Genomic DNA, 23,411 nt, shown 5'->3' on the forward strand with positions numbered 1-23,411 from the left:
CCCCCCCAACCCCCCCCTTCCCCGTCCTCCCGCCACAGGAACACCTACTGCAGCGATCGCATGTACATCACTCGGAACAGGATGATGTACAGAGTCTGGACTATGAAGTTAACGAGAACATGGTGTGGCGGGCTCATGTGGCGTCCAAGTCGAACTGGGCGTACTCGCGCGAGCGTGGGCTCAAGTGGGTGGTGGCGCTCCTGGTAGGCATGGCCACGGCGCTGGTGGCCTACACCATCGACATGTTCATCCGTGGAGTGGCCGGCGCCAAGTTTACTCTCATCTCGCGGCTCATTGTCGACTGCGACAACTGCTTCTGGTCGCCGTTCCTCTCGTACATCGCCGTCAACGTGCTCCTGGTCTCGGTTGCTGCCTTTGCCGTCGCCTTTATCGAGCCAGTAGCCGCCGGGTCGGGCATTCCTGAGATTAAGTGCTACCTCAACGGGTACAAGATCCCGCACGTTGTCCGTCTCTCCACCCTGCTGTGCAAGGCCGGCGGCGTGATGTTTTCGGTCGCCGGTGGCCTCGCAGTCGGCCGCGAGGGGCCGATGATCCACTCGGGCGCCGTCCTTGCCGCCGGCATTTCGCAGGGCAAGGCCACGTCGCTCCCGCTCGACTCTGGCCTATTCAAGACCTTCCGCAACGACCACATGAAGCGTGACTTTGTGGCATCAGGGGCAGCCGCAGGCGTCTCGGCCGCCTTCGGCTCGCCCATCGGCGGCGTCCTGTTCTCGCTCGAAGAAGGCGCCTCGCACTGGAATCAGGCCCTGACGTGGCGGACCTTTTTCTGCACCATGATCTCGTCGTTCACGCTCAATCTTTTGCTCTCCGGCACCTCGCCGGGCGTCAAGTGGGGCTACCTCAACCAGCCCGGCCTGGTCGACTTTGGCGAGTTTGTGGCCCAGTCGTACACCGTGGTCGAGATCCCGTTCTTTGTCATCATCGGCGTGGTCGGCGGCCTCTCTGGCGCGGCCTTTAACGCCATCAACACCAAGCTCACACTCTTCCGCATGCGCTTTATCCCGGTCTCCAAGCCGTGGGCCCGCTTCGCAGAGGCCCTCTTCATCGCCGCCCTCTCGGCCACCGTCTCGTTCCTCTTTGCCTTCTTTATCTTTGAGTGCCGGCCCGAGCCCACCACCGTTTACGAGGGCATCACCCTTCGCCGCTTCACCTGTCCCGAGGGCGAGTACAACGACATGGCCACCATTTTCTTCACCACCCAGGAAGAGGCCATCCGCCAGCTCTTCCACAACCGCGACGCTTTCTCCTACCCGACCCTCGCCTTTTTCATGTTTGCCTACTTTGGCCTTGCCGTCGTCACCTACGGCGCCTCGGTCCCGTCCGGCCTCTTTGTTCCCTGCATTCTCACCGGCTGCGCCTTTGGCCGCCTCGCCGGCCATGCGCTGGAGCACCTCTTCCCGTCGATCGTCCATGACCCGGGGACCTATGCCCTCGTCGGCGCTGCCGCCTTTTTGGGCGGCGTCGTCCGCATGACCATCTCACTAACAGTTATCATTCTCGAGTCGACCAACGACATCTCCTACGGCCTCCCGGTCATGCTCACCATCATGGTCTCTAAGATTGTCGGCGACTTGTTCAACGAGGGCCTCTACGACATCCACATCGACATCAAGCACATCCCGTTCCTCGGCTGGGAACCCGAGCGCTTGATGGAGAACCTCACCGCTGCAGACATCATGTCCACTCCCGTCAACGTCCTGCCCTACTTTGTCCGCGTCCGCGACGTCGTCGTCCTCCTCGAGTCCAACACCCATGGCGCCTTTCCGCTCTGCGGCATCGACGAGAACGGACTCCCTTCCGACCAGTTTGTCGGCATCATCCTCCGCCACGAAATCATCACCCTGCTCAAGCGCCGCGCCTTTGTCGACTACGCCAACGCTGTGCGCTCCCACGTCGACTGGCTCGACTTTGTCGACGACTATCCGCGCTACCCGGACATTGTCGACATCCGCGCAGACATATTTGACGAGGACATGGACAAGTTCATGAACCTCTCACCGTACATGAACCCGGCGCCTATCACCACCCAGCCTGTCGCGGCGGCCACCGCCGTCTTCCGCCTCTTCCGCGGCCTCGGCCTCCGCCACATGGTTGTCGTCGACCGCATGCGTCGCATCATGGGCATTGTCACCCGCCACGACCTCGTCCACCTCGAGGACAAGTTCCACCGCGACGGCTCGCCGCGCGACGTTCCCTGGCACAACCCGCACTACCAGTTCGGCCGCGACACGCCGCGCTCGCACGAGGCCTCCATCGCCCACCTCTACGGGTCCACTGACAGCAAGGACACGTCGAGTATTACCTCCCTCCCGCGCTCTTCGGCAACACCCGTCCAGTCAGTAGCAGAGCTCCTCGCCTCTATCCCGGGCTCGAACGTCGATCCGCAGGCCTCGCCTACCCTCCAACGTTCCGGAATTCAATAGTAGCACACCTCGCCTGGCTCAGTACAAGCCAAACGCGCATCCGTCGGCGCGCGGGTCTGACCCGCCGTACATCATCCTCCCGCTCTTTTCGCGGACAATGATCTGCCCGCGGCCAAAGACAGACCGCGCCAGTCCGGCTGTGGGCACCACCTTGTGACCAAACTCGTCGGCCAGCGCACCTACCACCCCCTCGGCCACCCCGTCTTCCACAAACACCTTGCTCTGCTGGGCCTGGCCCGCCGCCCGTGGCACCACAAGCTCGACGGCATCAATGCAGAACCGAGGCGCGTCGAGTGCGGCCTGCGGGTCCATGCCGAACAACGCCATGTTGAACAGGACTTGGACGTGACCCTGTGGCTGCATAAACCCGCCCATGACGCCCATCGCCGAGTGAAGGCTCCCGTCGCTCTCGTGGACCGTCATGCCCGGAATGATGGTGTGGTACGAGCGCTTTCCAGGCCCAAGCTCGTTGGCTCGCGTTGCCTCGCTCACCCCCGCAGCGCAAAGTTGCATCCGCGGTTCTGCAGCGTGAAGCCGGTGCCGGGCGGAACGAGACCGGAGCCAAAGCCCTCGTAGTTGGAGTTGACCACCGACGCCGCGTTGCCCTCCGCGTCAACCACACAAAAGTACACCGTGTCTGACGATGCACTTGGTGCGCCATTCGCACTCGCCTTGCCGGCATCGATCTTGCCCGCTGCCGCCACTCCCCACTCGGGCGAGAGAAGGTGCGCGAACTCGCCATGGGCCTTCGGCTCGGCCACGTACGGTCCGGCCGCTGCAAACGCCATCCGAAGTGCCTCAATGAGCATGTGCAGGTAGCCGGCCGAGTTGTGTCCAAGCGCCTTGAGCTCCTCGGTCCGCGATGCAAGGATGTTGAGTGCGACCAGCGCCACCAGGCCTTGCCCGTTCGGTGCGCACTCGTACAACCGCACTCCGTCGACTGCGTAAGAGATCGGCTCGCCAATCTCCGAGGTATGCGCCTCGAGGTCGCTCGCCTCCATGTACGAGCCGTGTGCAGAGAGCACGTCCAAAATGGCGGCCGCTGGCCAGCCCGAGTAGAACCCGGCCTTTCCGTCGGACGCAAGCGTGCGGAGTACCCGCGCCATGCCTGGATTGGTCATGATCTCGCCGGCCGACGGCGCACAGCCGCCAGCGGTGAGCAGCTCGCTTCCGGCTGCATTGCCGCTTCGGGTCAGCTTGTGGCTTCCGGCGGTCCAGCCGCAGGCGGTCACGTCGCCGACGGCGTAGCCGTCCTCGGCAAGCGCGATGGCTGGCGCCAGCACCTCTGCGGCGGTCACTGCGCCCGAGCCCCAGTGCTCCAGCGTGTCCATCCACGCCGCCGCCGCGCCTGGAACCGTCACAGCATGCACCGAGTCCCATGGTAGGCGGACAGCAGCCGGATCAGCCGCGGTGACGGCCGCCGCCACAGCCTCGGCGTCCAACGCCGCCGGCGATCTGCCTGACCCGTTGAGGGCCTGGACCGTGCCGGACTCTGCATCGTAGTACAACACAAAGGCATCGCCGCCAAGCCCTGTCGAGCACGGTTCAGTGACCGCCAGCGCCGCCGCCGTAGCCACTGCCGCATCGGCAGCATTGCCCCCGGCCTGCAACACCGCCAGGCCAGCCGCAGTTGCCGCCGCCTGCGACGACGCCACCATGCCCCGCGGAGCTGCCACCTGCGTCCGCCGCGAGGTAAACGTCACCGAGCCCAACCCAGGGCCCACTCGCGTCCCTGTCGTGCTTCCTTCCGCCGTCGTTGCCGTAGCCATCTCGTCGTTCTGTCGCGTCTGTCGACAGGTGTCGACCCCGCCCGTCTCCCGTCCCCTTCTCACCAGTCGCCTGTCGCCTGTCGCCTGTCGCCTGTCGCCTGTCGCCGGTGTCGTCACTCACACGTGCGCCGTGCCGTGGGCCACTCTCTCCCTCCTGACGACGATGCCGGCGGCAATGGAACGGACACTCCGACCGCCGGCCCGTACAGCGAGAGCCAGAGCAGCATGTCGCGCTGGCCAAACTGGGCCAATGGCGATGTTGCGTGGGAAGCGAGGATTGACGCCGCTGCTGCTCCCTCCACAGCTGCCTCGCCCGCTGCCTCGTCCGCTGCCTCACTCCCGTCGGTCACAACAGCCTCGAGCACCGCCGCCGTCTCACACGGGTGGAGCATCAACATGGCTCGTCCGGGGAGATGCGGTGCCTCGGCCAGCGCCAGGTACGTCAGCTGGATCTGCTCGGCGTCTGCTCCGGCTCCGACTCCGCGAGATAGCGGTAGTCGCGGCCAGAGCTCGGCCAGGCCCATCGGGCCGCCAGCCTCGTTGGCAGCCTCGAAGAAAAGGACCGGAACGGCGTAGCCAGGGTGGTACACCATGTGAAAGCTGAGAACCATCGCGGCATGCCCGGCTGGGAGTGCTTCGGCCTCGTCGACCTCGCCGTCGACAACCTCGCCGCCGTCGAACCAGTCGTCGTCGGTCGACTGGGTCAAGTTAGCCCAGCCCTCGCCGCCTCGCATCACAGGCCCACACGCGAGATAGAGCCCGTTGGCAGACTCGATCGCCCGCCACGGCTCGGCCCACTCGACGCTCATCGTCGCTAGCCCACGAGCTGCTCGCTCAAAAGTGGCACGATTCATTTGCCAGACGGAGAGCCGTGTGCTGCCTGTCGTCGACGACGCAGCACGCAGGCCGTCGCGGGGGGGGGAGGGAGGAGGGACGGACCAAGACAGAGCCCAACAGCTTGTTCATTGCATTGGCGGGACAAGTCACTACCTACGTCCACGGATAAAAGGTGGGGAACATGATCGCGCCGAGCGTGTTCCACACAACGCCATAGGCCACAAGCCCGACAGCCCATCGATTGTGGCGCGGGTTGTGCAGGAGCCAGGCCGAGGCCCAGAAGACGCATGGCGTCGACGAGCACAGCATCCGGGTCGCAACCTGGATGTGCATAAAAAGCGTAGCAACGGCAACGAGAAACGCCCAATGGAGTACAAGGACGCCCACTGGATCGCGGCCAGCAACCAGCGCGGCTAGACGGACCCGCCATCCGCGCACAAGCCAAGTGCCGTAGCAAGCGATGGCGGCCATCGAGCCAACGAGGATCGGCGCAGCAAGTGCAAAGTTGGGCACTTGCTTCCACTCGTAGTAGGCCAGAAAGCCGTTGCCCCAGTACGTGGCCTGGATGTACGAGTAGAGCTTGAGCGGCGCTACGATCGAGGCGCCGCAGTGTGGGCGCACATCGTGAGCCACCACGCCACTGCCGCAGACCTCCGAAGCCCCCCAAACCTGAAAGGCAAGGTAAGGAACAACCATAATCGCAGATGCCCCAAGCCAGGCAGCACAGACTGCGAGCCGACCCAGTGTCGATCCCGCTGGCGCAGTCGCGGCGCGGACACAAAGCGCGACGGCGAGGCCCGATAGCAACATACCGTTTGAGCGGAGCGATCCAGCTCCAACGCCCGCAACAACCAGGCTCACACTAGCCAGCACCCGTGAGGCCGTCGAGTCATTACGCCGCGCAGGCGTAGCCAGCCACAGATAGGCGGCAACGGCGGCAAAGGCAACCGCCGCAAACGGCGCCTCGGTGTAGGCCACAGATCCAAAGACCGATGCGGGCGAGAGAGCATGGAGCCTGCCCGCCGTAGCCATAAACGTTTCACGCGTCACGCCCGAGCCGTGAAGCCACTTTGAGCCTTTGCTGGCTTCATACACAAGGCCAGCGGACCAGGCGACGGCGAGAGCTGCCGCGATGCCGGCGACGCTGGCGATGAGGGCGCCAGCGAGAGGCGGCGAGAGCCAGCCAGCAGACGCAGCGACCACTGCACGAAGAAGCAACGGCCATCCCGGAAAGAACGCCATCTCGTGCTCATACACATATCCGCGGTCGGCGATGGCGGTGTAGTAGATGCCGTCCCAGTTGGCGGCGTGGCCGAGAGCAGCCCGACTGCCCGAGGCGTCAAAGGGCGGAAGACAAGCAGCGGCTGCAGCCATGACCACTGCCACCACCACCCGCGAGCACACACCCCATGCCACTGTCTGCGCCACCCATCCCATCACCGCGTCTGCTGTGGTGGGAGTTGGGTGGCGAGGTGGGTGACGGGCCACGGCGCGATCGAGCGCGAGCAGAGGCGGCAGGCGCCGATGACCACTTCCCGATGACCGTATCGTCACCACACACACGGTTCGTGCTCATCGTGGCGGTATCACTCTCCTTAGAGCATATGGCAGATGATAGAAAAGTGTGGCTGGTCGGTCCCGTTGGGCTTCGGTGGAGGTCTCATCGATTCCCGGGCTCGGGGCGGGCTGGTCCCGGCCCGGGTTGACCCACGACGAGGCCGGCCGAGCAACGAGCCGACAGGCCTCTGGTCGGCAGCCACCACGTGCCAGGGGCAGGGCACCTCACCTCTCGCAAGCAGCAAGCAGAACCCAAAGATGGGCAAGAAGACAAGCAAGCGCAAGTCGAAGATGAGGAGCTCAGCTGGCTCGGCTGGCTCGGCTGGCTCGGCTGGGTCAGTTGGTGCGGCTGGTGCGGCTGGTGCGGCAGGAGGCAAGCTGGTGCTGTGGGCCGTGGTCGGTTTGGCTCTGGCGGTGGTGGCTGCCATGATCGTCGCTCCGGGCGCCATGCCGTGGGTGGCCGGGAATGGGAAGGGTCCGATGGACCGAGGCGAGTCAGATAAGAGAAATAACCCGCTAGCTGAGTCCGACGGCAGTCCGCGGATCGTGCTTCTTCATGCCAACGGGGGAAACAACTCGGCGTCAGATCCGTGGCCGGCACAGCTAACCATCTCGTCGCGGAGCGAGCTCGATTCGATGGTGGTTGACAAGTTCTTTGAATGGGGTCTGGACAAGCATCGCCCAGCTCATGTGCCAGCCGACCGCGAACTTGTCCTCAACCTGTACCTGGAGGACGGCTCGCGGCTGCGATCGATCCAGCAGCTGGCCAAGGACCGCCCACAAACGTGTTCATGGTCCCGGCCGACGAGTTCTTCTTCTGGCCAGGGCTGTACAAGGGCCACCGGACGACTGTGGCTGGCATCGTGGGTGCCGGCGGCGCACCCGTCGTCATTGAGACCGTCTCGCTCGAGCCGCGCGTCTTTATCCTTGACAACATCATCTCCGAAGAGCAGATGGAGGTCATCAAGGGCGCGGTCCGCCACGAGATGCAGCGCTCGGCTATGTACACTCCGACCGACGATGGGACTCACTACGACGAGTACTCGAACGGCCGCACCTCGAGCCAGGCATGGTACAAGCAGCGCCACCCGCTGACCGAGCAGCTCTATGACAACATCGCCGCCCTCACCAAGACTCGCCAGAACCTTGCTTTTGGCATGCAGGTCATCAACTACGGTCCGGCACAGCACTACGAGGCCCACTACGACTACTTTGATCCGTCCATGTACCCCGGCGAGTCCCAGTTCCAGAACGGCCGCAACCGCATGATCACTGTCCTCTTTTACATGAACGATGTCGAGGAAGGTGGTCACACCGCTTTTCCCCGCGGCGACGACTACTACGGCCTCAACGGCGTCATTACTGACTACTCGGACTGCGAGCACGGCGTAAGCGTGGCGCCCAAGAAGGGCCGCGCCGTCATGTTCTACTCGCTCAAGGCACTCGGCCACATGAACGGCGCCCTCGACAGGTACTCGCTCCATTCGGGCTGCGACGTGCTCAAGGGCGAAAAGTGGGCCGCCAACCGCTGGATCTGGAACAAGCCGTTCCCGCAGCAGTAAAGGCCTCGCTCGACGCTCACATCGGAAGTAGTGCCTTGATCAGCGAAATGCCCGAGACGCTCACGCACACCACCATCCCGGCGAGCGCAGGCGGCAAGTCGTCGAGCACCTCGGGTACAAGCTCGGCAAACGTCACCCAAATCATGCAGCCGCCAGCAAAGCCGAGCCCCAGCGGAACAAGCCGCGAAAACGTGTCCGCAAAGACAAAAGCCAGGACCGCGACAAGCGGCTGCGGCGCCGACGTCAGCGCCGCATACCCCATCGCCGCCAGGAACGACCCGCCCTTGGCCCGAATCCGCAGCGCCACCACTAAGCCTTCTGGGATGTTGTGACACGCAATCGCGAGCGCCATGTACAGGCCCGAGATGCTGGCGCTGCCATCGTGCGAGCCAGGCGTTGCATACGCCACGCCGACGCCCACTCCCTCGCCGATCGAGTGCAGCGTCATGATCGCCACAAGCAGCAGCGCTCGCCGCGCTGCTGTCCCAGACAGTCCCGCCAGTGATAGCCCGCGAAGCCTGGTCACCGTCTCGGACGACCACATGATGAACAGGACGCCGCAGAGGAGGCCGAGCGCTCCCCGCAGTGGATGCTCGGCCATGGCCTCGGTCACCAGATCAAATGAGATTGCGAGCATGACGCCCACCGCCACCGCCGTGGCGCAAGCCACCGCCGCCCCGCCATCGCCCATTGCCACCAGCGGCACAGCGCCGAGGCCGGTCGACGCAGCCATGGCCACACTCGCAGCAAGCACCTCGAGCCAGCCAGCCGACGAGCCGCTTGGCGTTGACTCACTGCCAGAGCCGGCCACCGCCTGGGTCACCACGACCACGCCAAGCACACACACACCAACCCGTACCCCAGTCCGCCACCGCCTCACCAGCTCTGCACTCTCGCCCTCTCGCCCTGGCCTTGCGCCTGTGCTTGCACTGCCGCTCCCGCCGTGTCCAGTCCCGCCACTGGCTGTTGCGCCCAGCGGGAGCATGATCGCCGGCGCGCCGACGTGAGCGACAAGAGTTTGGCACTTGGTGGTCCTACGGTTCAAGAGAAGCAAGCTCGGATAGGCTGGTACTGGCTACAGCGCGACGCAACACAAGTGCGCGCTCGAATCGGTACCGATCTCTACACACCCGATCGAGACTCCAACCGGCAGCGGCAAACAAGTCGACGACGGCCTTGCGGCGAGTGCGGACGCCGACCTCGAGAACAACCGCGCCATCCGGCGCAACCAGTTCGGGGCTCCGCAATAGCGAGGCAGCAAGCCCAACATATCCAGCTTGACCGTCCTCGCCGCCAAGTAGCGCCAGCAGCGGCTCATGCTCGACGGTCTCGTCGTCGAGGTGGCGATCAGCGAGAGGCTCCGCCACATACGGCGGGTTGCACACCAGCACGTCGGCGTTCTTGACACGATCGTCAACAGCGCCGAGATCAGCTAGATCGCCCTCGACAAAGCACACATTCGTGTTAGGTGACAAGAGTCGACTGGCGTTGGCCTGTGCCACAGCGAGTGCGTCCGGGCAAATGTCGACGCCGACACCGGCGAGTGATGAGCCCTCGATACCGGCCGCCAGGATCGAGACCAGCAGACAGCCCGAGCCCGTGCCCACGTCCACCACGCGGAGACAATCCCGGGTGCGTGCGCTTCGCGCCAACTCGGCTCTGGCCTCAGCCACCAGCACCTCGGATGATCGTCGCGGAATGAGGACCGCGGGCGTGACCGCAAACGAGAGATCGCAGAACGTCGCCGACCCCACAATGTACGCCAGGGGCATGCTAGCCAGTGCCGCCGCGTCAGCCTCGGTCCACGCAGAGGCCTCGCTTGCAATCGCATCTTGGATGGTGGCTTTGCGGACCGCACCGCGCTCGGCGGCAAACCGTCCCTCGCGCTCCAGAAGCGTGAGAAATCGGACTGGCGCCTGGGCTTCGACCACCACACGCTCTCCGGTACGCGGGTGCGCAAAGGCTATGCGTCGGACGTGAAGCATTGCCGGCATATGCCGGCGATTGGATGTCCGCCCCTGGCGATCAATCAAAGCCAGCTCACCCGAGCCCGCGAGCGCCCCAAAGAGCTCGTCCGGATGGCTTACGCCGCCCATCAGGCCGCGGAGCCAGAGCAGCGTTCCGACAGCGTTCGACGGCGTGCTCTCCACCAGCTCTAGCGCCATTCCGTCAATGCAGCGGACCAGGCCGTCGTCGCTGACAGGTACGCCGTTGAGTGCGCCTACAAGAGCGTCAAACTCGAGCTCGTCAAGCCGCCCCGCAGATAGCAGGCGACCAGGTGGACCGGCGTCAGCCCAGGCATCGGCTGCCGCCCGCGACTTGAAGACCACGACCAGGCCTGAAACCGTCTTGCCGAGCAAGTATCCCAGCCGAGCTCGCGGCATCCGGTCATCAGGAATGAGTTCGGGCGGCAGCCGATCGAGCGGGAACATGTCCCGCACAAACGCCTGCAGGGCTCCCGAGTCGACCTGGCCGGCACTCCGCAGCCCGCTGGGCTTGGACACAACGGCCAAGTCGCGATCCTCCCACACCACGTGGATGTTGCGCTCGCTAGCAGCACGACAACGCGCGCTTGTCCACGACTCGAGCGGAAGCTCGAGGGCGAGGCGCACACCAGCGGGCAGCTGATGGTCTTTGCGGACCGAGTTGCCACCGTCGGCAGTGAACAGGCCGTGGAACATCATGCGCTTCGTCGACCGCCGCGACTGTGCACCCATGTCAGCAAAGAACTTCTGCGCAGCCTCAAGCGCCGTCATCGGCTCGGGCACAACAACCTCTCGTCGGCGAACGATGGAGCCATCGGCTGTGGTGGCCACCTCGGTCGAGACCAGAGCGACGTCGACCGGCGAGAGCTCCAGCACCAGCTCTGCCCCCAACGGCACAGCTGCAGCAGCAGACCGGATGTCCACCACCTCTGCCTCTCCACCAGACTCGTTCACCATCCGTAGCCGCCCCTCGCTCACCGCAACCGCCACCGCTGCGTTGGTTGCCATCAGCTCGGGCACCACAGCCTTGAGCAGGTCCTTTGCCCGGACGGCCCGATAGTGCGCATTGCGGACAACCATACACAAGCCGCCAAAACCAGCCGCGCCGTCTTCCACCCGCGCGTCCGCCGCCGCCATCCCGACTGCGACCCACAAGGCACGAGTGACAAGTGAGAACAAGCGTGTGCACTTGGAGCAGTGCTTGTGCCGTAGCCAACGGGCCAAGTATCCATGTTCAATAGAGCGTGCAATCGGGTGGCTATCCATCTGGGTAAGAGGCTTCTGCGGCGAGGCCTTGGTAGTGGGCAACAACCTTTGGGTCACGGTTCATCCAGTCGCGGACGTCGAGCAAGATAAAGGCAGCGGAGGACTGCATGTTGGAGACCTTCTTGGGCACCTTGCCGCGCGGATCGACCTGGGCAATCCATGTGACGAGACAGGCGGAGGAGGCGGCCTCCTCGGCAGCCGACGTGACACGCGAGCCGTCTGCGTTGAGCGGCACAATGACGTATCCGGATCGCTGGAGGAAGAGGCGGACATGTTTGCGCGGAAGTGGCGCTGGGTGGGCGGCGGATGACGAGCACACGATGTACTCCCAGTCGTTGTCAGCGCAAGCCATGCGCTCGGTGTCAAAGGTAACCATGGCGCGGTCCTTGAGCGGCATGGGAAACTTGTACAGCATCTGCGAGATGGAGCAGGTTGGCGAGAAGGTCTCCAGAAGCTCGGCCGACTTGAACCGCGAGTCGCAGGCCTTGAGATGCAGGTTGGAGCGGAAGACCTGGAACATAATCCTTGCCGACCGGCGGAAGATGAACTTGCCACGGGTGATAGCCAGCTCGCCCGATTTGTCCTGTGTCACCGAGCACCCGTTCTTGGTCTTGATCGACTCCCAAGGCGGGCCCTCGGCTGCCGCCACTTGCGACAGATCGTCCAGCAACGCATCTGTCCGCCCGCTCCACAGACCGCCCGACAACCCGACCGACCGACCGACCGCACACCACCAAGCGCAAAGACGATCACCCGAAACACATACATAGACACGTACGCCTTCAATGATGAGTCGCTTGATGTACCCCGCCCGCCACCGCATCGCTGACGACGTCAGCCAAGGGGTCGACCTCCCGTCGGGAGAGAGAGAGCAAAAGGGGGGGGGGAGGCATAGGGATAGGGATGGGGCCAAGAGCACCACATATACAGAGTGTACGTACCAGCTACCCATTCGTAGTTTGTATCGGTGATGGTGAGACCCTCAAGCGGAGCATCGCTACCAGTCGACTCTTCGGAAGCATACAGCTCGTCCAGTGTTGCCACCTTGCGCACAGCCGCCATGCAGACTCAGCTAGACCGCAATGATAGATGGAGGAAGGTGAAGAAGAAGGTAGTGGTAGTGGAGAGACAGTATAGAAAGGTGTGATGCTCAACAAGGAAGGCACAGAGTGCTGTGCTGGTATCCACTCCCGCACCACTCTCGCATTCGTCCCATTTCGTAGCGCGGGTGGTCGGACGCGGGAGGTGCTACCAACACAGCGTTTGTCAAGGAGTGCCTGTGACGAACAGAACATTGCTGACGGATGACGTTGTTCGCCGTTGGCAGGCAACGACGATCTTGTCAATGATTCTACCTTGTCCCGCAATTGGTGAAAATGGTGCCGCCACTCGCTCGGCTAGCCAACCGGTTGGCGGCTGGCCAACGATAGACCCGTCGCACCCGGCTCGGAGCACACAAAGCGAGAGCAGAACGAGAGCAATAGAGTCTCGCAGATGGAAGAGTATCGGAAGATCTCCACTGTTGGGCGTGGCCAGTTTGGGTCTGTCATTCTGTACGTGTCGCCTTGTCTATGAGTTAGAGCGTGGCGGTTGTGCGATGTGCGGAATGGCAGGCGGGAGAGGGCGCGAATTTTCAAATGTTTTCAGTTACGGACAAGGCCACTCACGGAGACAACGGGGAATGGGACCATGGGGCGGGGACAGGGCGCGGGAGGTTGCCACGGGCGACAAGGTAGCCATCAAGGTTGTCAAGACCAAGCGGTATACAGAGAAGCAGCGGGCAGATCTCATTCGCGAGGTGGTGGTCCTCTCGGGTGTCCACCACCCGTTTGTCGTCGCCTACCGGCACTCGTTCTACAAGGCGGCGGCGGTGTACATTGTGATGGAGTATGCCGAGCGTGGGACGCTCAAGGCCAACCTGGCCAAGGACGGACGTAAGCTCAAGCTGTCCGAGCGGCGGATCATGCGGTACTTTGTCCAGATCCTTCTAGCTCTCATGCACCTGCATCGCGAGCAGATCCTCCACCGCGATCTCAAGACTGAGAACATCTTTGTCGCCGCTGACGGCTCGATCAAGCTCGGCGACTTTGGCGTCTCGCGGGTGCTTGGCAACACACTGGCGGCCACGCGCGCCGGCACGCCCCACTATGTTGCACCCGAGATTGTCGAGGGTGAGCTGTACGCGAAAAGGCCGACGTCTGGTCGCTCGGCGTCGTGCTCTACGAGATGGTCATGGGCAAGATGCCGTTCCGCCCGCGCAAGCCTGGCGCAGGCCTCCCGCAGCTTCTGGACAACATCTTGCACAAGCAAATCCGCGTTCCGCGCTCGCGCAACGTCTCGTCGAGCCTGCGCAACCTCGTCTCCGACCTCCTGAGCAAGGACCCTGATGACCGTCCCTCGCTCCGCTCGGTCTTCAAGCGCTCTATCGTCCGCCACGCCTTTGACGCCCTCCCCGACCGTGAGGACTTTGACAGCAAGGGCCGGTATGCGCCCTACGACTCGTCCGAGGAGGATGAGGGCGAGTCGGCCTCGCGCCGCGGCAAGCGCGACGCAAAAAAGCTGCAGAAGCGCCTCGGCGTCTCCCGCTCCTCACTCCGCCTCCGCAACCTGTCCAATCTCATGTAAACGCCACATCTTCCTCTGGTGCTGCCGCATGGCTGGCGATTCTCGCATCCAGCACGTTGTGAAAGACTTGCTTCATTGGCGCATCTATTTGCGGACCCACGATTCGAACACATACGGGTAGCGATACCGGAGGCGGAACTCGGTAGCCAGCTCCTTCTGCAGGTGGCAGTACGTAGTGAGAGCATCCTCGGTGTGCTCCTCGGTAGCAAACGCAAACTGGATCTCCTCAACGCGGTTCTTGTGCGACGTCAGGTAGTCCAGCACGTCGTACTCGCATCCATTGCAGTCAAGATGCAGAAGCGAGAGTGTGTGGATGCCGTTGCGCTGGACCTCAGACGGCAGTGACTTGAACTCGACACGCATCATCTTGCGCTCCGGCGGCGGCGGCGGCGCGAGCAGCGATCCAGATCCAGTCTCCGAGCCTGACGACGTCCACGATTTCCCGCTCGACATGGCGCTGACCCCGCTGTCGCGCGAAGCGCCCCACTCAGAGCCCGACGAGCCCTCATCCTTGTCCGCAGCGCTCCGCGCGTCCACCGTGTCCTCAACCTCCACAGGCACCTCGCGGAACTCGTCCACATCCGACAAATAGAAAGGAAGGACCCGAACGTTGCTCACAGACTCAAACCGCGCGTTGAGCGCTTCGTAACGCTTGGGGATTCCCTCAAACACAAAGATGTTCGACCCATACATGTTGGTCATCGCGTGAACGACATCGCCGTTGCCCCCGCCCACAACAAACACCACTCTATCACACCGCTATCGTGAGTCGTCATCGCTCATCAACATCCTTCCCCACAAGCTCTCATCCGCCTCCTACAAACATACGACTTGGAGTTGAGGTTCTTCTCAGCATACAGCAGCTCGGTGCCACCGTTCTGAAAGTCGCCGACAGTGCGATGAATCTTGGCCTTGCGGCAATCTGCAAACGACATCGGCTGCATATGCTTGGCCTCATCCCTGGAATGACTGAAGCTCTCTGTCCATCCAATCCGTTACCACCGCCACCACACCGTAGACATCATCCGCCATGAGTTTCCCCCCTCCTCCACCGCCCCTCCTACTTCCATCCGCCACTCTGTCTTCCCTCGTCGAGCAAGGCATCCACCACCACCACACCGAGGCGGACCACCCTCTACTCGCTCCAAGTACCCACACACACGCACATACACATACACACACACAAACACAAACATACATATACATATACATATACATATACACGCACGTACACGCACACGCACTACTAACCCCCCCCCCCCCTACCTAACCTCCCTTCTCCCCTCCCCCCTCCCCTCCCCCCTCCCCTCTCTCGCAACGTGGCATGGAGCGTACGGTCGTAGCCAGAGCTGTTCATAAAGAAGATGAGGCAGAGGACAAAGACCACACCGCCCATGATGTAAGTACGGTTTGACTTGCCGCTCATGGACTGGTCGCTGAACACACGCTTCTCCGGAAGCATATCCTTGCAGGGCGTCAAGTCGTTGCTGTTCTCGAGTCATGACCGGCTGCTGCCAGCTGCTTCAGACACACACTCACCTACCTCCTTCTCGCCAACACGGGTTGGCCGATTATTGTGGTGCGATCAGTGTGTGAGGCGCGAGTCACCTGCGACAGTCGCAAGCACGGCGTCGGCTGCAAGTTCTGACGGATCACGCGAGTTGGGGCCGTCCAACAGTGGTGTGGTAAGCGACGATACAGCGAGCTGGGCGGCGCGAGCATCATCATCGGCCAATAGCCGGGTGGCGGCCGCGGCGATGCCGTCAGCATCGAGCGCGCTGGAGAAGAGAAACTCGGGAATGGGCGCGTCAGCGCCGACACCCATGCTCTTGGCTACGTCTGGCGACGCGTGCTCGTGATAGAGGATGTTGGGAAGCGAAGCCCACGAGACCTTGGTCAACCAGCGGGCGAGGTGCTCGGTGAGCCACGAGCCGGGAAAGGCGACAACGGTGGGCGTTCCCATGGCAACCAGCTGCGGCACAACCGTGCCGGAAGCTGCCAGAGCCACATGCTGGCGCTGCATTGCACTACCGAGACCATGCACAGTGGCCATGCTGGCGCGGAAAACCTCGACGCCAGGCTCATTGCCCATGTACGCCTTGGCCCGGTCCGCGATGGTTTCTGTAGCAGCAACAATGTGAAGATCCACGTCGGCTGCATCCAGGCCTAGACTCCGCGCCACTCGCCCTGCCACGCCCGCAAAGAGCGGGAGCAAGACCCGGACCTCTTGTTGCCGCGAGCCCGGATAGATGCCGATGGTGAGGCGCTCCGCCGGCCCGGCCCACACCCTAGATGCCGCTGATCCGAGACCACCGCTCCGCTGCGCCGCAAGCAAGCCGGCCACTGCCGGGTACCCGATGTAGGTGACCGGAAGGTCGGGCACGGCAGCTGCGAGGACGGGTGCGTCCATGGGGACGACCGAGAGCACGCCGGCAGCCGACGCCGCTAGGGCTTTGGCGCCGCGAGCAACACGCCCCGGAGATGACCACGCCCACAGCGACGGCGCCACGTACTGCAGCCGGGGAGGAACAGGCCTGCCGCTGGCAACAAGCTCCTCCGCCGCCCGCGCCACCACCCGGTTGTTAAAGCCCTTGGCGTCGACGGTGACGACAATGTCGGCCTCGGTCTCCGCCAGCCACCTCGCCGCCGCCGCCACGTGCGATCGCAGCCGCGGCAGAGCGGATATGACCTCGGTAAAGCCCATAACCGCAACTTCGTCCAACGGAATAGGCGAGGCTACGCCAGTTACAGCCTCCATCCGCGGTCCGCCGAGGGCCACCACTTCGACGCCGCGCTTCTGCAGCGCACGAGCCAGCCCTGCACCCAGACCGTCCCCCGATGGCTCCCCTGCTACCAGAGCCACCTTCACTCCGACTCGTCGAGCCGCTGCCATCACACTCGGCACCATCCCTCCACCCCTCATACTCTGCGATCTGCCGTCTCTGTCTCCCGAGTGCAGTGTTTATCCCTCATTTCCGTTGAGACGTACCCTAGTTGCGGACACTGTCACGGACGTCGACCGAGTAGACTCGCCACAGACAGCCATCGCCAAGCGAAGACAACCTGATCATCGCAGTCATTAATCGCCATCACCCTCGACAGGTAATAGAACTTGCCTACGTGACTGGCGCATGGCGTATGTCACACACACCCCCTCTTTCCCTTTCCCTTCCCTTCCCTACACCACAGCAGCAAAACGCCAACAATGGCGCGCCATCAGCCCCCGCTCGATCCTGCCCCCCCCCCTCACCCACCCCCGGTCCACTAGGCACAGCCATAGGGTGCGGGATCACTTGACCCGTAACCCGTGGAGTGCAGCCATGGGGAAAGACAAGGCCAAGGAGAAGGAGGCCAAGGCACGGGCCAAGGTATGTTCTGGAATGGATGGGCAAGGGGGAGGGAAGGAGGGGGAGGGGGGGGTGTCTTGAGCGGCGTGGGGTGCATGGGAGGGGAACGAACACGGCTGGCAAGTGTGGGGGGGGGGGGGGGGGGGAAGGAGGAGGGATGACTGATGGGGGTGGAATGCGGATGGGATGCGGATTGGCAACAGGCTGAGGCCAAGCGTGCCAAAGAGGAGGCCAAGCGTGCCAAGGAGGAGGCCAAGCGCGCGAAGAAGGAGGCCAAGGAGAGGGAGAAGGCTGAGAAGGCTGCAAAGAAGAAGGCGGAAAAGGAGGCCAAGAGCAAGAAGGCGCGAAAGAAGGGAAAGAGCTCAGAGTCTGCAAAGGTGCCCCAGAAGGCCGAGAAGGTGCCCGATGCTGCGCCAGAGCGAAATCCCGAGCCAGTGCCTCAGACAGAGGCTCCGGCGGCTGCCAAGCCCGCGCGTGCGTCGGCCAAGGGCAAAGGAAAGGCCAAGGCCAAGCAGGCAGCGGCAAATTCGGGCTCGGGCTCCTCCAGCTCAAGCTCGTCGGGCTACAGCTCGGGCTCAGGATCGAGCTCGTCGAGCTCGGGATCGCGATCGGACGCTGGTGGAGACGAGGCCGGTGCGAGTGGTCCCGCGGTCAAGGCCGCAGTCCCAAGCGGCGAGAGCAAGATGCGTGGGGCACGAGGCCTCTCGGCTCTAGTGGCCAAGCACACCAACATCGAGGCGCTCACGGTGGTCAAGGCCGAGAACAGACTGCTCAAAGAGAAGAACGAGTCCCTGAGCGCCGATGTCAAGGAGCTGACGGCCGAGAACACACGCCTTGCAGCCAAACAGGAGAAGACCAAGACCAAGCTTGATGGCCTCCGTGAAGCGTATACAGACATGAGCACTGCGTTTGAGCAGGCCAAGACCAAGAATCAGGAGCTCGTCGCTATTGTTGCAGAAGTTCAGAAGGAGGCCGGAAAGCTCGAGGCTCAGATCGAGCATGATGCCACTGCACACGCCGCCGCCATCCGCGAGCTCAAAGCTGAGCTGAACGACAAGCTGAGTGAGTTGGAAGCTGCTGCTGTCGACCGCGACGCCGCAGCCGCCTCCCGCGACGCCGCAGCCGCAGACGCCGCCGCCGCGGCTGCTGCTGCTGCTGAGCTACAGATCCAGGTGAGCCAGCTTGCAGAGGAGCTCAAAGAGCTCAAGGCCCGCGCGCCTCTTATGCAGCCGAGCCCTGAAAAGGCAGTCCAGGCCGAAAGCGTGGCGGCTTCCGACTCTGAGGCAGCCTCGGCAGAGCTCCTGGCCGAAGTCGAGACGCTCAAGGCGAGTCTAGCAGGCAAGGACGAGGAGCTGGCCAAGCTGCGGTCTCAACTGGAAGAGGCTCGATCGGCGGCGTCCGGTCCGTCGGTGCCATCGTCGGGCGCAAATGCTGCGGCGCCGCCGCCACCTGCGGCCAACCCGCCGCCGCCGCCGCCGCCGCCCCCGGCCGCCAACCCGCCGCCACCACCACCACCACCACCTGGAGGCAGTGGCCCTCCACCGCCACCGCCACCGATGCCCGGAAGCGGTCCGCCACCACCGCCACCGCCAATGCCAGGTGGTGGCCCGCCACCGCCGCCGCCGCCGCCGGGCGGTGGCCCGCCACCGCCACCGCCGCCGCCGGGCGGTGGCCCGCCGCCGCCACCAGGCATGCCGGGTGGGGCCATTGCGCTCCCGCGCGGCAAGCCCAAGATCAAGCCGCGCGTTCGGATGAAGGGCTTGTTCTGGAAAAAGGTCAAGACGCTACCGCCGACACACCCGCAGTACGTGCCGACGGTGTGGGAGGATCTGGAGGAGCCCGAGTTTGACATCGACCGTCTCGAGGAGCTGTTCGGGAAGAAGACCGGCGGCGGGAGCGGTGCGAGCGGAGGTGCTACTGCCGTTGCCGCCGCCAAGCCCAAGTTCACTAATGTGCTTGACGGTAAGCGGTACAACGCAGTGGCGTTCATGATGGCCAAGCTGCCCAAGGCGCCCGAGCTGGCGCGTGCCGTGCTGGAGCTTGACGATTCGGTGCTCAACCCGGAGGCCGTCTCGCAGCTCCTCGCCAACATGGGGACGCCGGAGGAGATTGCGGCCATCAAAAGCGCAGACACGTCCGAGGCGCCGCTCGACCGTCCGGAGCAGTTTGTCCTCGACCTGTCGGAGATCCCGCTTCTGGGCAAGCGACTGCTTGTGTGGAAGAACGTGCAGTCGTTTGCCGAGGCTGCCGCCGACGTCTCACAACCTCTTGCCGCGCTCGACGACGCGATTTCCGAGACCAAGTCATCGCCGCTCTTGCTCGACATCATCGCCCACGTTCTGGCAGTCGGCAACTACCTCAACGGCTCGACATCGCGTGGCCAGGCCATGGGCTACGACCTCGATTCGTTGTTCAAGATCAACGACTTGAAGGACTCACGCAACAAGTCGACGCTGCTGCACTTTGTAGTCAACGAGATCATGGACAAGGCCGCGGCTACCGCCGCTGCCGCTACTGCCGAAAGGTCCAGTGACGGCGACGGCGACGAGCAGCAGCAGCCGTCAGAAGCGGCAACGTCTAACCAGACCGACCCGCTGGCGCTGGCCGAGCAGCTGGCAGCAGTCCCGGCTGGGGCCCGAGTCTCGCTTGACGAGCTTGAAGGCGGCATCAAGCGGCTGACCAAGCTTGTAGCAGAGACCCAAGCGGCGGCCAAGGTTGTGATGGAGGCGAGCGCGGGCGAGGATGGCGAGGGTGCGAGCAGCGGCGACGCGTTTGCCACCAAGCTCGTGCCGGAGCTGGCGCGGATGGAGGCTGACGTTGCCGAGTTCCAGGACACGTTCACCAAGCTCGCAGCGGGCTTCACCGACATGCTCCTGTTTTACGGATACACCAAGCGAAGTGTGAGCAAGGTCAAGCCCAACGAGTTCTTTGCGTCACTGGCCGAGTTTACCGAGGCGTACGAGGCCGTGCGCGAGAAGATCGTCAAGGCACGCGCGAAGGCGGCCAAGGCACGGGAGGCTGAACAAAAGCTGGCGCGGGAGCGCCAGGAGCGGCTGAAGCACCTCGGCGACCTCGCGGTCGATGACGGGTCGACACGTGAGCTGACTGAAGCCGGCGTGGCGGCGACATCGTTGTCGAGGGCGTCAACTGTCGACGACCTGGTCATGTCGCTCAAGTCAGGGGGCAGCAGCGACAAGAAGAAGCGCCGCCGCAACTGAACAACACGATGCACAATACAGACTGCACACTAAACGTGGACATAGCGTCGAATCAGAAGAGACCGAACCGGCGGGCGAGGGCGATGCAGCCCCAGGCGAGGCCGGCGAGCATAGCGAACTGGACAAGGAAGGTCGAGGCGCGGTTGGCGCGGATCTGCCCGGTCGGCGAGCTGACAGCGGCAACAACGGTGGCACGCGCATCATCGCCAACGATCGGTGGGCCGTGGCCAAACATGACAACGTCGACGTCGTCGTGGGCCTCGAGCTGGTCGAGAACAAAGCGGGCCCACGCGGCGTGGTCCGGGATGCCGATGACCGAGAACAGCCGGGCACGCCCGAGGCCCTCAAAGCCGCACAAGTCGGCAAACGGCGTCTCGTCGGCCTGCCAGTTGACGACCAGGTCCGAGCCAAGGAGCATCGCACGCGATGCTGCCCCGTCGTCGAGCCCGTCGATGGCAAAGGTGTAGACCTGCTCGCGGCCTTTGCACGCCGGCTCCGGCGCAGTGACGACGTCGATGCCCAGCGCTGGGAGCACGTCCTCGGCGGCGGCAGTGACCGGCACATGCTCACGTTCGCGGATGACGTCCAGCATCGGGCCCGGGCCCACCACCACAGCCTCGGGAAACCGGGCCGCCCACGCGGCGCCGTACGACGTGTGATGCTCCGAGGTGACGACGATGACCGCCACCTCGCCCAGGGCTTCCACAGCCGCAAAGGTCGCGTCCTCGGCGGCAGCCACCGAAAAGAGCACCAGCTGGTTCTCGTTCACCCGCACAACGGTCATGTTGGCCAGACAGCCAAGCGGGGCACAACCTGATAGGGAGCGGAAGGGTGAGTGTTGGCCTGCGAGGGAAGGGCGGTCAGTGGAGGCACATGACAGGCGTCGCACCTACCCTTGCACAGCCACACATTGCCCGCCACCTGGCTGAGCTCTGTGTTCGGCTTGTGCCCTGTGATCTTGTGCTTGACAACACCGGCAATGACAAACGGGATGGCCATGGTAAGAGCAACCGACATGCTGGGCTGGCTGAAGGGGAAGGAAAGGGGCGAGGCAAGTGGCCCGGCCAGCAAACCACGACCTTTTTCGGCCACTATTGGCATTCTGGGGGGGGGGGAGGAGGGGCGGCGGGAATGGCGCAAGCGACCAAAGCGTGCCGAGAAAGCGATATGGTATTTTTCGGCAGACCATCATTCTCGGGCATGGTGGGCGTACAAGCCTTGTGGCCACTGCACCCCACAGATACTTGCGATACAGGCACCACGTGCTTTACTGCCGATTATGCTCCCACTGACTGGGGGGTTCTACCTCTTGCTAGTATTGCACGCTGCTTTGACGCACGTCCAGAGGTCGACACTGATGACGGCAAAGTGACCGTTCCCGCTTGCGATGCGTCAGCCGAGGAGAATGTCCCCCTCCCTCCCCCCCCCTCCTTCCCACCTCTCCCTTGCCTCCTCCTCCTCCTCCTCTTCCCCGATACTCGTCAGGGATACAGCACGAGCAAGAGTGCTTCGTGCAGGACTTCAGGCGGTGCGTGCGGGGATACGGTTGCCTATGGTGCGGAAGAGCCCGCGGAGGGCGGCGCCAGCGAGTGCTGTGTCGTCGGCAAGCGTACAGACGGTGAAGCGGAGCCGGAAGCGGCGCTTGAGTACGGCAGCGCTGGTGCTCGAGGTGGAGGAACCTAGCGACGAGAGCGAGGGCGAAGGCAAGGAGGGCAAGAAGGCGGCGGCGACAGCGGGCAAGAGCAAGCAGCGGAAGAAGCCGGTGGCGACCAAAGACGACGAGCCGCCGGCCCAGTGGGCCGAGGTCTACCGGCGGATCGAGGAGATGCGGGCCAAGGAGGACGCACCGGTCGACACCATGGGCTGCGAGCGGGCGGGAGATACTGCGGCAGTGCCCGAAGTCTTTCGGTTCCAGACACTGGTGGCGCTGATGCTGTCGTCGCAGACCAAGGACGAGATCACGCACGATGCGATCGGGCGACTCAACGAGGGTCTCCCGGGCGGGCTCACCCCGCAGGCTGTTGTCGATGCCGAGCCCAGCCACATCAACGAACTCATCCGGCGTGTTGGCTTCCACAACCGGAAGACTGGGTACCTGCAAAAGGCTGCGGCGATCATACTCGACGAGTACGGCGGCGACATTCCGCCTACTGTCGAGACGCTGGTCAAGCTCCCGGGTGTGGGGATGAAGATGGCCATGCTCGCCATGCAGTGCGCCTGGTTCATCAACTCGGGCATCGGTGTCGACGTCCACGTCCACCGCATTGCCAACCGCCTCGGCTGGGTGAACAAAACCAAGAACCCCGAGGCGACCCGCATCGAGCTCGAGGCCTGGCTGCCCAAGGATAAGTGGGGTCCCATCAATCCGTTGCTTGTTGGCTTTGGCCAGACCGTTTGTCGGCCCGTCGGCCCGCACTGCGACCGCTGCACTGCCTCGGACCTCTGCCCATCAGCCTTCAAGAGTGCCCGCAAGAAGCAGCGTCGGTGACGGATTGTCTCGATCCGACGCCGACCCCGTCCCCGACACTGACTCCAAACCCGCGATGGTGGCGAGCTAGCCGGCGACACCATCTGATATAAGTAGCCTTGCTTCACCCTGAACGGTAAGGTTGTTTGGGCGCGTTGTTGCACGCCTCAGAATGAACAACACAGTTCATGATCAAGTCCTCTCCCCACGCTGCCGCCAACCGCCAGCCGATTGGCGTCCCATGGCCGCGCACTCGTGATGCCATCCGCCACGTACGCGCCCATCTGCAGCATGCCATGAGTCGCCGAAGCGGTGATGGGCTGAAAGGAGCATG

General features: G+C 63.7%; 13 protein-coding genes across 13 annotated transcripts in view; 5 read left to right on the forward strand and 8 right to left on the reverse strand.

The window, feature by feature from the left end:
• AMSG_03320 (chloride channel 7) overlaps positions 1 to 2,827 on the forward strand; it is a 3,071-nt gene extending 244 nt beyond the window's left edge. The window contains exon 2 of the mRNA XM_013904708.1: positions 39 to 2,827. Coding sequence (XP_013760162.1) covers positions 39 to 2,444 — 2,406 coding nt within the window. The 3' untranslated portion in view covers positions 2,445 to 2,827. The remainder of the gene's footprint in view (positions 1 to 38) is intronic.
• AMSG_03321 (acylase ACY 1) lies at positions 2,463 to 2,867 on the reverse strand (the record flags this gene model as incomplete). Its single annotated transcript, XM_013904709.1, has 1 exon — positions 2,463 to 2,867. One exon carries the CDS (start codon positions 2,865 to 2,867, stop codon positions 2,463 to 2,465), a length of 405 nt encoding a protein of 134 aa, XP_013760163.1.
• Positions 2,868 to 2,932: 65 nt separating this feature from the next.
• AMSG_03322 (acylase ACY 1) lies at positions 2,933 to 5,022 on the reverse strand (the record flags this gene model as incomplete). Its single annotated transcript, XM_013904710.1, has 2 exons — positions 2,933 to 4,184; positions 4,400 to 5,022. The coding sequence occupies 2 exons, from the start codon at positions 5,020 to 5,022 to the stop codon at positions 2,933 to 2,935; spliced, it is 1,875 nt and encodes a 624-aa protein (XP_013760164.1).
• A 135-nt stretch (positions 5,023 to 5,157) lies between these two features.
• Positions 5,158 to 6,497, reverse strand: AMSG_03323 (glycosyltransferase family 76 protein). The gene has a single exon (XM_013904711.1). It carries the CDS (start codon positions 6,485 to 6,487, stop codon positions 5,204 to 5,206), a length of 1,284 nt encoding a protein of 427 aa, XP_013760165.1. The 5' UTR covers positions 6,488 to 6,497; the 3' UTR covers positions 5,158 to 5,203.
• A 479-nt stretch (positions 6,498 to 6,976) lies between these two features.
• AMSG_03324 (proly 4-hydroxylase) lies at positions 6,977 to 8,169 on the forward strand (the record flags this gene model as incomplete). The annotated part of the gene is made up of 1 exon (XM_013904712.1): positions 6,977 to 8,169. Exon 1 carries the CDS (start codon positions 7,267 to 7,269, stop codon positions 8,167 to 8,169), a length of 903 nt encoding a protein of 300 aa, XP_013760166.1. The 5' UTR covers positions 6,977 to 7,266.
• A 16-nt stretch (positions 8,170 to 8,185) lies between these two features.
• On the reverse strand, positions 8,186 to 11,291 carry AMSG_03325 (chain release factor methylase subunit; the record flags this gene model as incomplete). The annotated part of the gene is made up of 2 exons (XM_013904713.1): positions 8,186 to 8,983; positions 9,300 to 11,291. 2 exons carry the CDS (start codon positions 11,289 to 11,291, stop codon positions 8,186 to 8,188), a joined length of 2,790 nt encoding a protein of 929 aa, XP_013760167.1.
• Positions 11,292 to 11,371: 80 nt separating this feature from the next.
• AMSG_03326 (uncharacterized protein) lies at positions 11,372 to 12,577 on the reverse strand. The gene is made up of 2 exons (XM_013904714.1): positions 12,362 to 12,577; positions 11,372 to 12,095 (listed from the first exon to the last, which is right to left on the reverse strand). Exons 1-2 carry the CDS (start codon positions 12,480 to 12,482, stop codon positions 11,413 to 11,415), a joined length of 804 nt encoding a protein of 267 aa, XP_013760168.1. The 5' UTR covers positions 12,483 to 12,577; the 3' UTR covers positions 11,372 to 11,412.
• A 265-nt stretch (positions 12,578 to 12,842) lies between these two features.
• Positions 12,843 to 14,063, forward strand: AMSG_03327 (NEK protein kinase). Its single transcript, XM_013904715.1, has 3 exons — positions 12,843 to 12,973; positions 13,125 to 13,584; positions 13,611 to 14,063. The coding sequence occupies exons 1-3, from the start codon at positions 12,915 to 12,917 to the stop codon at positions 14,043 to 14,045; spliced, it is 954 nt and encodes a 317-aa protein (XP_013760169.1). The 5' UTR covers positions 12,843 to 12,914; the 3' UTR covers positions 14,046 to 14,063.
• Positions 14,064 to 14,101: 38 nt separating this feature from the next.
• Positions 14,102 to 15,532, reverse strand: AMSG_03328 (uncharacterized protein). Its single transcript, XM_013904716.1, has 3 exons — positions 15,381 to 15,532; positions 14,874 to 15,024; positions 14,102 to 14,793 (listed from the first exon to the last, which is right to left on the reverse strand). The coding sequence occupies exons 1-3, from the start codon at positions 15,505 to 15,507 to the stop codon at positions 14,130 to 14,132; spliced, it is 942 nt and encodes a 313-aa protein (XP_013760170.1). The 5' UTR covers positions 15,508 to 15,532; the 3' UTR covers positions 14,102 to 14,129.
• A 77-nt stretch (positions 15,533 to 15,609) lies between these two features.
• Positions 15,610 to 16,938, reverse strand: AMSG_03329 (lipid-A-disaccharide synthase; the record flags this gene model as incomplete). The annotated part of the gene is made up of 1 exon (XM_013904717.1): positions 15,610 to 16,938. One exon carries the CDS (start codon positions 16,936 to 16,938, stop codon positions 15,631 to 15,633), a length of 1,308 nt encoding a protein of 435 aa, XP_013760171.1. The 3' UTR covers positions 15,610 to 15,630.
• A 412-nt stretch (positions 16,939 to 17,350) lies between these two features.
• Positions 17,351 to 20,672, forward strand: AMSG_03330 (uncharacterized protein). Its single transcript, XM_013904718.1, has 3 exons — positions 17,351 to 17,413; positions 17,596 to 18,793; positions 19,082 to 20,672. Exons 1-3 carry the CDS (start codon positions 17,366 to 17,368, stop codon positions 20,608 to 20,610), a joined length of 2,775 nt encoding a protein of 924 aa, XP_013760172.1. The 5' UTR covers positions 17,351 to 17,365; the 3' UTR covers positions 20,611 to 20,672.
• AMSG_03331 (uncharacterized protein) lies at positions 20,329 to 21,627 on the reverse strand (the record flags this gene model as incomplete). Its single annotated transcript, XM_013904719.1, has 2 exons — positions 20,329 to 21,423; positions 21,504 to 21,627. The coding sequence occupies 2 exons, from the start codon at positions 21,625 to 21,627 to the stop codon at positions 20,663 to 20,665; spliced, it is 885 nt and encodes a 294-aa protein (XP_013760173.1). The 3' UTR covers positions 20,329 to 20,662.
• A 422-nt stretch (positions 21,628 to 22,049) lies between these two features.
• On the forward strand, positions 22,050 to 23,152 carry AMSG_03332 (uncharacterized protein). Its single transcript, XM_013904720.1, has one exon. The coding sequence runs from the start codon at positions 22,163 to 22,165 to the stop codon at positions 23,096 to 23,098; it is 936 nt and encodes a 311-aa protein (XP_013760174.1). The 5' UTR covers positions 22,050 to 22,162; the 3' UTR covers positions 23,099 to 23,152.
• The last annotated feature ends 259 nt before the right edge of the window (positions 23,153 to 23,411 follow it).

This window comes from Thecamonas trahens, assembly GCF_000142905.1.
Source record: "Thecamonas trahens ATCC 50062 unplaced genomic scaffold supercont1.12, whole genome shotgun sequence".
NCBI lineage: Eukaryota > Apusomonadida > Apusomonadidae > Thecamonas > Thecamonas trahens.